The 15,389-nt window shown below is 35.7% G+C and overlaps 1 protein-coding gene across 1 annotated transcript in view; it reads left to right on the forward strand.

Moving 5' to 3' along the window:
- The window catches only part of DNAH6 (dynein axonemal heavy chain 6), a 447,135-nt gene that overhangs the window by 34,511 nt on the left and 397,235 nt on the right, over positions 1-15,389 (forward strand). Inside the window, exon 4 of the mRNA XM_007948902.2 lies at positions 6,609-6,876. Within this exon, the coding sequence (XP_007947093.1) occupies positions 6,609-6,876 (268 nt within the window). The remainder of the gene's footprint in view (positions 1-6,608; positions 6,877-15,389) is intronic.

Raw genomic sequence — 15,389 nt, forward strand, 5'->3', positions numbered from 1 at the left:
GAGTTTTGTACCACATTGTTCTCCCTCTTTATGCAGGATCTCCTACATCCCTTCCAAGTGGATGGCAGTGGTAGCTGGGCACCATCTAGTTCTTCTGGTTTATACAAGTTTTTGAAATGAGTAAGATAAAAAATATTATGAAACTAACCCACCAGCCACTCCTTGGAAGGAAGGTTGGGCAATCTACTTCCATAGTGATACTGACTTGGAAGCCCAAGGAGGGGTCGCTATGAGTTGGGTCTGACTCGACAGCATATAACAACAACAACAATAGGATAGTAAGACCATTCCTGTGAACTTAGAGAGGGACTTTTGAGAGTTTTCTTATATTTTTCTGATTATTCTTTCTACCTCTCTTTTCCTCCTTTTTTCTTATTTGACTTTTGATGTTATCAGTCAGATAAAACCTCAGTCTTAATTGAATTGCATAATTTATTATTTTTTAAATTAAAAAATAATTTTCCAAAGGATAATTTTTAAGCATATTTTGAGGAGCTCTGGTGGCGTAGTGCCTAAGGCATTTGACTGCTAACCAGAAGACTGGCAATTCAAATCCAGGCACTCCTTGGAACGAAGATTGGGCAATCTACTTTCATAGAGATACCGCCTCGGAAATCCAAAGAGGAGTCGCTATGTATTGGATTTGAATCGATGGTGGGGAGGTTTTTTTTTTTTTTTTTCAGTTTAATAAAATTAATTTATTATAGGAGACTAAAAAACTCACAGTCCAGTGCCATTGATTGGATTCCAACTCATAGTGACCCTATAGGACAGAATAGAACTTCCCCATAGGGTTACCAAGGTTGTAAATCTTTATAGAAACAGACTGCCTCATCTTTCCCCCATGGAGTGGCTGGTGGATTTGAACCAGTGATGTTTTGGTTAGCAGCTCAATGCTTTAACCACAGTGCCACCAGAGGTCCTTTAAAGGGGACTGTGCTTTTGCAATTTTAAAAGTATTTTTGATTATACATTTGTGTAAGTAGTATTTATATTTTGTTAGTTTTTCATAATTTGATTTATGAAATTAATGAAATCTCTATTTCAGTGCTTACTGTTTTTCTTAACACATTATTGAGTTTGTTCAAAAGTCTAAAATATTTTTAATGCAAATTACTTAAAATTTAAAAAAATCCATTTTCTGACACCATTAAGGTCTACAATTCCCTGAAATAGTTTATGATTAAATAGGTTTAATTGTTACAGATGTTTATCCTTCTAATATAATGGACAATTTTTTATTAAAACAGAAACATCATGAAATCTATAAGACAAACACAGTAGTCAAGAAAAGTAAGAAAGACAGAAGTCTGGACCTACTTACCAAAAAACTAGGCAGTATAATTAGGATAATCTCAAATTTGGATTTATGAATCCCAATCATGTCCTATCCTTTTGCCTAAATATCTTACACGCATGAAAATATTACCATATGAACTAGTGATGATGGCCATACTACCAAATGAACTAGTGATGCCAAGCAGCCTGTGTGAACAACCTACCAGAAGACATTCATCCCACCCAGAAAAGGGTTTGAACTTTTTTAAGCATGTGCAAGAACAAAATATGAAACGAAGTTCTCTTTTGAAATTAGTGTTAGATCAAAAAGCTGTGAGTTGCATGGACATATAATATCTAACATCAAAATGATACACTTTTGCAGAATTGCAATTTTACCAGCCCACATGGAAATTTTCCAGTCTATTAAGAACCAGAAAAGCAAAGGAAATCAATAATGCCATTAGTAGATCAACATGTTAGATAACAGATAACCATAATCCAGGACATTGCTAATGTTTCCTTGCAAAAAGAAAAGTTTTTAATTGTATATTGATGTGTCTATAGACATTAATAATGGCTAAGACCTCAAAAGTATTTAAAGTCCCAGAAGTAAACTGTTTCAAAGAGCTTTGATCTAAAGAAGAGAAAAAAAAAATCTGAGGATGAAATATTCAGGGCAAATGAAATGGAAATACTTATTAATAATGTACTTACATCTAGCATTTTTTCTGACAGCCCTGATATTCAAGTAATACATTATTTTATTCACAGAGGAGCTCTCTTATGCAGGTGTTTTCCTGCAGTGATGAATTCCAAATTAGTGTCAAAATGGTGACTATAATAAAACCCAAGGTACCGTATAGCCATCCATCTGTTTTCAGTTTATACAAAGAAATTAGACCAGAACACTCCTTTTGTTGTTTGATACTGAAGGGCTTTGGTGATCCAAAAGAAAAACTTAGTAAAAAATTGGAAAATATTGTGTGATTGATTCAACATTGCAGACTGAGTGAAGCAAAGTTCTTGGTTTCCCAACTGGGTTTCTTGTCATTTGAGCACCTGAATGAACATGGTAAACTATGAGCTGCCTAAAAATATATTAACACACACTGACAAAGATGAAAGATTCAAAGCAAAAGTTCAACTCTGTATTTTATTGTTAGAACCTAAAAGAAAAATTGTAAAAATAAAATGAAATCCTTGACAACTTCAGTCTTTTCTCCATTTATTATGATGTTGCTTACTGGTCCAGTTGTGAAGGATTTTTTTTTCTTTATTTTGAGCAATAATCCATACTGAAGACTGTAGTCTTTGTCTTCATCACAAAGTACTTCAAGTCCTTTTCACAAGGTTGTGTCATCTGCATATCACAGGTTGTTGACAAGTCTTCCTCCAATCCTGATGATGTGTTCTTCTTCATATAGTCCAGCTTTTTGGGTTATTTGCTCCACATACAAATTGAATAAGTATGATGATAGGCTGCAACTCTGATGCACACTTTTCCTGATTTTAAACCCTACTGTGTTCTCTTGTTCGGTTGGAAGGACTTTCTCTTGTCTGTGTACAGGTACCACATGAGCACAATGAACTGTACTGGAATTCCCATTCTTTGCAGTGTTATCCATGATTTGTTATGATGCAGCCAGTTGAATGCCATGGAAATAGCAGTTAAGAAATTAAACAGTGTATACATTGGATAAGTCTGCTGTGAAAGACCTCTTTAAAGTAGTAAAAAGCAAAGATGTCACTTTGAGGACTAAAGTGTGCCAGACCCAAGCCATAGCATTTCAGTCACTTCATATGCATGCAAAAGATGGATAATGAGAAGGAAGGCAGAAAAAGATTACATTAATGAATAAAATTGAATACACTATAGATTGCCAGAAGAATGAACAAATCAGTCTTAGAAGAAATACAATCTGAGTACTCTTTAGAAATGAGAAAGGTGAAACTTCATCTTGCTTGCTTAGGAAGGACCAATGCCTGCGAAAGGACATCATGTTTGGTAAAGTTGAGGGTCAGAGTGAATGAAGGAAACCCTGTATTACAGCTTAAATTCTAAAACACTTGGTTTGTGGAAGGCCATGGACTACAGCAGGAGCCCTAACTCCATTTTAAGTCTTGACATAGATTCAGATTCCATTTGCATTTTTATCATTACACCAGGAATATGCTACTTAGACTAGTCTGGAACAAGCCCAAGGAGGTGTGGTTTGCCCTCAGGCTTACACAGAACTAGGAAATTTGCCTGGGCATGTTCTTAATGATTCACTGAAAATAGCTGCATGTTATCTCATTTAAAAGTTAGGATCCTGGTATTATCTTGTAGCCAAGGACCTTGTGGCTATGACTGAAGGTCACATAGTCATTCGTCATACCCGACCCACCACAGAGCCAGGTGGTCTAGCTGCAGAACCAATTCTGTAAGCTCTTTAACCTGCATCTGTGGCCATATCCCAATCATGGTCTTTTCACTGTGTCTGTAGTCTGGACTGCAGCAGTGATGCACATAGAATCAATTATGATCTTGTACTTTTGTTCTCTATCATATATATGAACACAATGGTGCCATCAGGCACTATTGATCTCAAGCTGATAGTTTCCTTCATCCAGATGATTGTCTTTGACCTGTTTAAAGTTTAATAAAAAGATCTCTACAGAATATGTAAGGAGCTCTAGTGGTGCAGTGGTAAAAGCACTTAGCCACTAACCAAAAGGTTGGTAGTTTGAACTCACCAGCAGCTCCGTGGGAGAAAGATGAAGTAGTCTGCTTCTGTGAAGATTTACAGCCTTAGAAACTGGGGAAGTTCTACTCTGTGCTACAGGGTCACTATGGGTAGGAATTGACTCTATGGCAGTGAATTTTTTGGTTTGATAGAATATGTGTGAATCTCGGGTCTTTTCTTCCCCTAACACAGCTTTCAGTGAGCTGGATTGACATATTAGCCACAGCAATGGATTCAAACATACCAACAATCATGAAGATGGCACAGCACTGAGAAGCATTTCCTTCTGTTCTATACAAGGAGCTGACTTAACGGCAGCTAACAACAACATGCCCTAATTTTAAATATACTTTTTTTTTTTTTAACCTAGTGTTTTAGTTACCTAGAGCCTCTCTGACAAGAATATACCACAAATGGAATGTCCTTAACAAACAAGAGTTTATTCTCTTATAGATAGGGAGGCTAGAAGTCAAAGTTCAAAGTGGCTCTAGGGGCTGTGTGAAAGCCCCTCAACCTTGGGCTTCAGCTCTGCCTCCCGCTCCCGGCCCACTGAAGAAGCTAGAGGCATCTCTTCACTCAGGCATATACTGGCTGCTGAGGCTAACAAATAAAATGTCACAATCCCGATATTACCAAACCACACAGCAGGCCATTAACTCAAGTGCATTGAAAATCCCAAGGTCAGCAGAGCATGGCAGGCTGCTGAACAATAACGGCTACATGCAGGGTTCAAGAGTGCCATAAGCTGGAGACCATTCCCAAAGCTGCTGCCTATATACAGGAAGCAGACCACATCCCTAAAGCAGCTACTCAGCTGCTTGTGGTAGATCCCACCATGGAGCTGATTGCCAGTATCATCATGGGGAGTAACTACCACCAGCTACCCAGCCACTCAACCAGGCCCAGCCAAGTTGACACACAAACTTAACCACAACACCCAGTTTCATTAAAATGAAACTATAAATAAAAATTAGAAGTAATTTGTGCCAGAGTTTCTTAGTTTTTTGGTTAACAGACCAAAAGCATATGAGGATTTTTTTCTGCTTTCTTCAAAACTGATCATTTACATGACTATTTATTACTTACAACACTTTCAAAGATGACCTGGAAGCTGTCCTACATGACTCCAGTTTCAGAATGCAGAATCAAGGACTGGAAGAAAACAGACTTGGGACATAGTTGATTTTCACTGGATTGAATTGACAGTGTTCCTTTCCAGTCCTTGTCCAGTACATGCAATTCTTGGATAATATTAGTTATCCAAGAACTAATATTATCAAATAGTAACAATTGATGGTATTATTTTTGTATTTAACCTTTATTTGACTATTCTGAACTCCCATAGAATATTTATAAAGCACGGCTTTGAACAGATTTATTCCTGTCTATCCCCCTCATGAGAATCTGCATTTCCACTGCAGTTGTACTGAATCAGAACCGACATTTTATTAAGATTCGGATTCATTATATATGAGGTGGAAATGCAAATTCTCAACAGGTAGTTGAACTGGAATGAACCAATTCTAAATGCTGCTTTATAAATATTATCTTAAAATCCTAAATATATTTTTAAGGAGCTCTGATGGTGCAGTGGTTAAAGCATGAGGCTGCAAACCAAAAGCTCAGCAGTTAAAACTACCAGCAGCTCTGAGGTTCTGCTTTGATAAAGATTTCCAGCCTTGGAAACCCTATGGGGCAGTGGCTACTCTGTCCTATATGATCACTATGAGTTGGAATTGACTCGATGGCAGTGGGTTTGGTTTGGTTTTGGTCAAATAATATTTTATCAGGTTGTTATACTGTATTTCATATTTGCTTTACTACTGGATATTTACATTGCATACAATATTTCACTGTTATAGCTAAAATTACAAAAAAAAAAGTCTTTGTGCCTGTAGGCAAGTTCTTATTCTAAGTTTTAGACAATCGGCCCTTTCTATTCTCTACTCTGTTTTCTTCTCCTGTACCTATTTCCATATTGCTTTTCACCTTTAATTGAACTACTTCCTGTAACTCATATAGGTGAAGAATGCCTTTGCTGACAGTTGAAAGCAGGATATCTTGAGCTAAACAATTTCTCAATAATAATAATTTTGCATATGATAAGTTGTATATATACTTAGTTTAATCCAAGTCTTGATTCTAAATTTTAAGTAATACAGTTTTCTTAATCTGATCTTTCTCTCTTCTAATTCTGTCACTGTTGTGCAATATGAAACTCTTTTACATTAGTAATGTTGAATTTTTCTGGAGTTACTAATAAATAAAAATTTATTCCTGGATAGCTTTCATATAGGACTATCATGTTTAAAAATCTATAATCTGTTTTACTGTAAAAATTATGTAAGTGAAATTATCAAGCATATTATCAATGTTATGAAATCTTTAAAAAAAAAATCCCCATGTTGTTAAAAAGTAGCTCCACCTTCCTTTTTTCTTAAGTAATTTAATCAACCTAAAAGTACTTTATTGGAATTTTTAAATGTTCAGTAATATTTATTTTCCAGAAATGCTTTATCTCTTTAAAACAAAAAGAAGTGCAGTTGTTTTATTTTGTATTGAATGCTTTATTCATTTGTCCCAATTTTCCTTTATTCATAGAATTGTAAGTTATGAGAACCTCAACAAAAATGACTACTATACTATTAGCCAAAAGGCAGTAACACACATTTATAATGAAGACATTGAATATATCGAACTTAATCGATGGGAACAAGAATATCTGTATCACAGAGAACTCACGAAGATTCCCATATTTTCACTTTTCCGGAAATGGAAAGCTTTTAATGTATGGAAGAAAAATGTCCGCTCCAAGAAAATTACTGGATGTCGAAATTCTCTACAAAAAAATTTGTTCATTGTTAATCCTGTATGTATTTATTATATTTTTAAATAATTACCCACAGAAAAAAAAGTATGAATATATTATAGGTGTTGGTATAGACTGTCCCAAAATAGAATGTTTCAGCTTTTTTAGAGGAATTCATGATTTTCATACTGTCTTCTCAGTTAGGACTCTGACAGTCTAATGGTGTTTCTACTCTTTAGCTAGGGTTGCAAATGCAAAGTATAAGAAAAGAGTTACACAGGGCACCTTTAATTAGAAGCAGCCTCTATGTTTTGGATACATGATCCCCTCTATTGTTGATCAGAGGAGTTGTATATCCTTTTGAACAGGGTAAACTTTACCTCCTCTCATCTGTGACACTCTGGACTTTATGGTTCAAAATGATTTGGGATCTTGTGTTCATAGACCAGTACCTCATAGTATATCATGTATGTTCCTCTACCATGGATTCTGACAGTAGGGAATATTTTAATATTTATTTTGGAGGATGAGGTGATCATAGAAAAGATCTGTTAAAAAGTATATGACTATATTTAAAGTTACCCATTGAATTTCAACTTCCATTAGAAGTTTTCTATTTAGCCCCTGGGAATGAAGTGGAATCACCATTGCTGTCATGTTCAGAATACTGGTTTCTCAGCTGTCTATTTCTATGACATTGAGTCATCACCCTATTAGGTCAGAAGCCTAAAATTTGCTTTTTACTGTTGTATCCTTCACTTTGATTACGTTAATCTGAAAGGCTGTTATCAACATGCCACTAATTCAATAAAGGAATATTTAAGGCCTATGGCTACCATAGCTAAGATATTAGAGCAAAACAAATGCGTAAGATATGCTATCTCAGGTCATCAATCCTGTCCAGCATTCTGAGTGGTGGGTAAATCCAGTTCTTAAACAAAAGAACAAAAGAACTTCCAGACCTCAAATTTCATTAAGGACCTATCAGTCATTTGGAACTATTTTACCTCTTTTTAAAAAAGTTTTAACCACCTTTCATCTTTTACCACATCCTAAACACTATGCATTTCATAAATTTGTTACTAGTTATGTGAAAGTAGTTCTTCCTGGGATTTGTCTTTAAATTTACCTCTATCAATCCTCACGGCTGGTTCTCTTATATTGTATGTTGTTTTCTAAGCCATTCTTACTGGTGATTCTTGGCTTTGATAATATCTTCCCATAAATTTAGTCCTACTAGGTTAGATAGTTAGCATTCTTTAAGCTAGCTAATGCACTTCTGGATGCTTGTGGTTTTCACCGATGTCTCCACTCTGGCTGGCTGTAACCGCAAATGTTTCCTAGCCTGTGTGTGCATCACTGGTTTTTCAGCTCTCAGCTCCTTGCTTGTTCTTTTCCAGGTCGTTTTTTTGCCTGTCCTTATGGAGTTTTCCTCTGCATATGCACAGCTTAATATTCATCCAAAGACCATATGCACTCTAGAGTTCCTTTACTGCAAAGTATATTCTCTCAAAACCCTACCCTGAAAATTCTGTATTCAGTGAACCTGAACTCCAGCTTTTGTCTCTTCAGACCCTCAGACTGATGTCTCTGGGGTTTCCCCTACCTTCACTATAATCCCGAAAGTGTTTCAGGCAGAAAGCCAGGGCTATCGCAGGGCTTACCTCATTCATTTCCCTCTTCTCAGAGACTGCAGTTCCATGTCACCTGTTGCCTAACCTTTGAAATGTTATTTCTTATATTTTGTCTTGACTTATGGTTGCTACAGCAGAGGGGTAGCCCAGTACCAATTGCTCTGTCATGACCAGAAGCAAAAGTCTTATATTCTCTTGTTAAGTACACATTATATATTTGCTCTGAAGTCTTTTTGTTGTTGTTGTTCTCTACTGTATTTTAATAGTTAAGCAGACCAGGCCATGTTTTGTATTTCTTTGTCTTCACCGTTGCTCTTAACTCCTAACAGAGAGTACCTTAGACCTTAGCTAGCATCAGTGCACAGATTCTCAGCAGTGCAACCTGTTCCAATTTTGAGCACCTGAGAAAGGAATTATTTAGAATATAGAGAACTGTGCTCAATAATGAAACTGAAGCAAATGATAGGAGGGAGTGCCTAAAAAAAAACACTTGTAAGGGATTTCAGGAGATTGGCAGAGCCCCTAACCATGGCCCTTTCAATCTTCAAAAAAAAAAAATACACTTGGGATTCTCAACCCATTGCTAAAGTTAGTTGATTGGTTTTCCTGACTCAGAAGATACTAGCATCTAAGACTCTCATCAAAATAGATGAGTTTTCTGTTTCTGTATTGAAAGGTCAAGCCTTTTGGTGGATATTATTTTATATATCTAGTCCCTGCTAAACAATTGCTAGAACTTTTTCGTATTTAGACATGGTTTGATGGTCCTTAGAAGCTGCCAACCAGTAGGTACAGTGGCTACAGTTAAGTTTAACCCAACACTTTTCCAGGACTTTTAGCTGTATATCATAACTTAAGAAGGAAGAATTGACCTAAATAATGGACCCACTGTTGTAGTTTAAATATCTGTTGGGTGGTAAAATCACCCACTCATAAGACCTTTCTTATCATTAGTCTTATATTTACAATTAGTTAAGCCAGAGTAGATGGCTCCCCTAGACAAGTCAGAAGGAAGAAATGTGGAGTTGTCCTTGATGTTTTTCATTTTATGAATTTTTTTATGACCAGTATTATTGGCACTTGTGCCTACTCATCTTTTTATAACAACTCTATTGAGATGTAACTTAAGTACTATACAATTTACCCATGTTTTTAGTATGTTCACTTGCAGTCAGTTCTAACATTTCCAACACTATAAAAAGAAACCCTATTACCCATTAGCAGTCACTCCCCGTTTCCCCAAAGTTCCCAACCCTAAGCAACCACTAATCCATTTTCTATCTCTATAGATTTGCTTGCTATGGACATTTTATATAAATGTATCCCTATACTATGTAGTCTTTTGTGACTGGTTTCTTCCTCATAGCATAATGTTTTCAAGGTTCATCTATATCATAAGAAGTATCTGTACTTCATTCCCTTTTATGATGAGTAATATTCCGTTATGTGGGTATATGACATTTTGTATATCCATTCATAAGTTGATGGACATTTGGATTGTTTTCACTTTTTGCCTATTATGAATAATGCTTCAGTGAACATTGCTGTACAAGTTTTTGTGTGGACATATGGTTTCATTTCTCTTCAGTGTATACCTAAGAGTGGAATATCTAGGTAATGTGGTAGCTCTGTGCTTAACGTTTTGAGAAACTATCAAGCCGTTTGCACATTAGCTGTACTATTTTATTTGACATCCTTACCAACTGTATGAGGGATACAGTTTCTCCAGAGTCTCTCAACATTTGTCTTTTTTATTATAGCCATCCTACTGGTTGTGAAGTGATATCTCACTGTGTTTTGAATTACATTTCCCTATGACTGATGACAGTGAGCATATTACACGTGCTTATTGGCCATTTGTGTATCTTCTTTGGAAAGCTTGCTATTCATATGCTGTGTTTTAATTGGCTTATTTTTTATGGAACTATAATAATTCCTTATATATTCTATATATAAGTCCTTTGTCAGATAATATGATTTATAAAAATTTTCTCTTTATTGATGGTCTCATTTGAAGGACAGAAGTTTTCAATTTTTATGATATAAAAGTTGTCCATTTTTTCATTTTTGCATGTGCTTTTGGATCATAACTAAGAAACTAATGCCTAATTTAAATATTGAAGATTTGCACCTGTATTTCTAAGAGTTTTATAATTTTAGCTCTACGTCTAGGTCTTTGACTGATTTTTAGTTAATTTTCATGTATGGCATGAGGTAAGGGTCCAACTTCATTCTTTGGGACATAGATAGCCAATTGCCCCAGCACCATTTGTTGAAAAGACTACTCTTTCCTCCATTGAATTTTCTTGACACCCTTGTGAAAAATAAATTGACTATATCTGAAATTTCACATCTATTCCATTCGTCCATATGTCTGTTTTTATACCAGTACCACAATGTCCTGGTTACTGTAGCTTGGTAGTAAGTATTTAAATCCGGAAGTGTGAGTTCTCCAACTCTTCTCTTTTTTTTTAAAGATTATTTTGGCTACTGTGGGTTTCTTAAGTTTCCATATGAATTTTAGAATCAATTTGTCAATTTCTGCAAAGAATCCAGTTGAGATTTAGATAGGGATTGCATTGAATTTGTATATCAAATTGGAGAGAATCACCATATTGACAATATTAAGCTTTCTGAGCCATGCATGTCAGATTTTTTCCCCCTATTTAGGTCTTCTTTAATTTCTTTCCACAATGTTTTGTCATTTTCAGAGTAAATTTGTACTTCTTTTGTTAAATTTAATCCTGACTATTTTATTATTTTTGATGCTATTATAAATGATTTTCTTAATTTCACTTTCGGATTGTTTATTACTGCTTTATAGAAATATGATTGTTGTTTGTATAATAATTCTGTAACCTGAAAACTTACTGGAATTGTTTATTGCTCTACTAATTTTGTGTGTGTGTGTGTGTGTGTGGAGTCTTTAGGACTTTCTATATTCGAGATCATGTCATTTGCAAGTAGTTGTTGTTGTTGTTGTTATGTGCTGTCGAGTCAGACCCAACTCATAGCGACCGCTCCTTGGGTTTCTGAGGCAGTATCACTACGGAAGTAGATTGCCCAACCTTCCTTCTGAGGAGTGGCTGGTGGCTTTGAACTGCCAGCCTTCTGGTTAGCAGTCAAGTGCCTTAGGCACTACACTACCAGAGCTCCTTTTGCAAATAGAGATAGTTTAATATTTTCTTTTCCAATATGGAAACCTTTTATTACCTCTTATTCCTAAAGAAACTCCATTACAGTATTAAATAGAAGTGGCTAGAAAGAACATCTTTGTCTTGTTCCTGATCTTAGGAGAAAAGCATCCAGTCTTTCACCATTAATATGTTAGCTGTAGCTTTTTCATAGATGCCTTTAATCAGGTTGAGGAAGTTCCCTTCTATTATTAGTTTGTTGAATATTTTCATCATGAAACTATGTTATTTTGCCAGATTTTTTTTTTTTTATCTATTGAGATGATCATGTGGGTTTTGTCCTTTATTCTATTGATATTGTTATTATATTAATTGATTTTCAGATGTAAGGCCAACTATGCATGCCTAAGATAAATCCTATTTGGTCATGGTCCATTTTGTATGTAGCTGAATTCAGCTTGTTAATATTTATTGAGGACTTTTGCTTCTATATTCATAAGAAATATCATTCTGCAGTTTTCCTGTGATATTGTTCATCTGGTTTTAGAATCAGGATAAAATTGGCCCCATAGAATTGGAATGGATTGGAGAGTATTCCTTCCTCTTCTAAATTTTAGAAGGAGCTCCAGTGGTACAGTGATTAAAGCATTTGACTGCTAACCAGAAGGTTGGCAGTTCAAGCCCACCAGCTGTTGTGTGGGAGTAAGATGACACATTCTGCTTCCATAAGTGTTTACAGCCTTGGCAACACTACTAGGGTAGTTCTACTGTGTCCTGTAGGGTCACTTTACATTGGAATCAACTCACTGACTATATTTTTGGAAGACTTTATGAAAAACTGGTATTAATTTTTCTCAAAAGTTTGGTAGAATTCACCAGTGATGCCATCTGGGGTTGTGCCTATATGTTATAAGTGTTTTCTGATCTCCAACATTTCAAATTTTCCCTTTTGTCTAGACTCTACTATGTGTTTAGTATTAATCTTCTAATATTATTCATGCTGCATATGATTTTTAACCTGCTAGGTACTTCGTAAGAAGCTGTGGTGGGTCAGTGCCTAAGGTATTTGACTGCTAACTAGAAGGTTGGTGGTTCAAGCCCACCAGCTGCTCTGTGGAAGGAAGATGGGGCAATCTACTTGCATAAAAATTTACCACCTCAGAAACCCAATGGGGTTTGCTGTAAGTCAGAATCGACTTGATAGCAGTGATTTTTTTTTTTTAGGTACTTTATGATTTTGCTAGTTGACTAATAAATATCATGTGTAACTTTGATGTACACAATACTTGTCAGACAATTTTGAGTTTTTTTAATATTCACTCAAACATTGTCATTTACTTTAATTTACATTTTCCTCTGTAATAGAAATTCTTCCATTTTTTTATATTAGTAATTCCTTTTGAGACAAGGTTACTCTTAATTTCAGTTATATAATGCATCTGTCCTTTCTTAAGGGTTATGCCTTCTGCTGTGGCCCTTTCTATGCTGGGTCAAGAGTGAGTCCAGAGTGTCTGACTGGGTTCTGGTGGGTTCTCTAAGCACCGAGTTGCACAGATCACCAGACATTCTAGTGGCCCAAATTAAGATAAAATAAAAGTGTGGTGCCCTGGTAAAAGGCAAGACAGGCAAATCCAAAGTGTTCCTGCTTTCCCACCGAAGACAGGTTGCTCCAGCATAACTGATTTTCTTAGATTATCACTGCAAATGCAGCTCTGCTGACAGATCCTCCATATAGTCTCTAATGTTTTCCCAAATGTTTTCTGACTCAGTGCCTGCCCAAGATTAATAATAGTGATTCTCCACCTGTGTCTCAAAATGCTGACACTCATTTCAATGCAACTGGCACAAACTCAGATTTAAAAGAGCTTGAACAACATCAACAACAATATAGAGCCCATGTAATAAGTTCACAGAGTGAAAATACCTTTACCCATTGCTAATTTCGAAGATTCATATGTTTCAAACATCCTTATGTTTTCTTCTTTCTGTAGTCTTTCATTTGTATATTTCTCTGCAACTGTTTCTTTCTAAATTAGGCTTTCCAAATATTGTGATGGAGAGCACCACTTACAGCTTAAATTAGAGCTGGCTTTTCTAGTGAAAAGAGAGGGCCTGTTGCTGGAGATGCTGAAGAGAGCACCAGTTGACTCAGTTTGGCCACATACCCAATCCTAAACCAATACCTGCAGCCAGAAGCTAGGAGTACTCTGATAAATCAGGCCTGGATCTGAGCCCTTTCCTCAATCCTGTGGTGAGTGACATGAGGGGCAGCCTTACCAAAACCACATGATATGAGGGATTCTGTTATCAGAAGAATTAAGGGTAGGTCTGAGGAAATGTCCTGGGCAGACAAAAATTGTAGCTAGCTACCTCATTCTTTTAGACATTGAAACCTAGCACGAAGGTGATAAATTCTTCTTCCTGCTGCAATTCTGCTGTTACCTTGCACATCATACTTAATCTTTATCAGCTTCTGCTGGCACTAGTGATCCATCAGCCCAAGAATGAGCCACCCAACGTAGATTCCATATGAAATTTACTAATAGCACAAACAGAAAAACTTCAGTCACTCTTGTATTCAAAGCAGCTTCCATATCTGTCTTTTATACTGACAGTACAAAATATATTCAGGTTAATCCAAAGTAATTTTTTAGATTATGTATATTCTTATTGTGAAGAATTCCCACCATCACACTCTTCCATTTTTGGCACAATATATATCAGTTTTACGCTCCACCTGCACCTTTGATCCTGGCTATATGTCTCTTTACTGAAAGGAACTTTTATTTTTGGTTGAAAGAGTTTCTCCAAAGTACACTGGACTTCTTGGCTCTGGCTGCTGTATTCTTTGTTTTAATTTACTTAGTATCTTATTTCAGTTAAAGACATAACCTCCAAATTTATTTCCTATCATGCAAATTTTTCATGAGATGATCTTAAGGAGTACATAACTTCATAGATGTTTCTCCATTTAGCACCTTTATTACTCATTGTACCCTTTTTTGTACTCAGTGTAAATGATTAAAGCACTATTTCTATATTAATCTGAGTGTCTACTAGTTTGGAAACTCCTAGAAAAGAGGTCAATAATGTGCTGTAAAACGGTGTCATATATGCAGATAAATAAATGTTAATTTTTCAATCTAATGTAATAGATTTTCCCTTGAGTAGATAAGGAGTAAGGGTTATTTGCCTTGGAACTGTTTTCTTAGAACATGTACCTTCAAAGCCAAAAGTCTAGAACTCTGATTTATTATGGCAGTATAAAGAAAGATTAAGTTTTGGTTGTATAGCTTAATTTCACAAACACTTCCACTTATTCTCTTAGTCCACTTTGCAAGATAGGTTCTTGGTAACAAACACATTTTCTTTTTGGTAACTTGTTACCCACTGAATTTTGAAGTGAAATTTTGCTTTATTCTGTAGCTTAACTTCTTAAATCATTAGGAGGACCCTTCACTATCACCTTGTCTAGACATTGTGAAGTCCTTAAGGTGACACCAAGAATCTTTGTACCCATGAACCAAACCTGTTGAAATTGAAAATATTGTCCAATCTTCTGTTACTTGCCCTATTTTATTCCTTAATACCTAAAAAATGTATTCAAAATGAAAATGAAAGAAATTCAGACCAATTAATCTGATTATAAAGTCTGATAGAATACATTTTTTTCTTTAATTGTAATTTGGGTGAAAATTTACAGAGCAAATATACTTTCCATACAGCAGTTCACATACACTTTGTCTCATGACATTGACCACAATTTACCACAATGCAACATCTCCCCTCCCACTTCCTCCCGATA

The sequence above is a fragment of the Orycteropus afer genome, unplaced genomic scaffold (assembly GCF_000298275.1).
Source record: "Orycteropus afer afer isolate SDZICR_OR568_19922 unplaced genomic scaffold, OryAfe1.0 scaffold00231, whole genome shotgun sequence".
NCBI lineage: Eukaryota > Metazoa > Chordata > Mammalia > Tubulidentata > Orycteropodidae > Orycteropus > Orycteropus afer.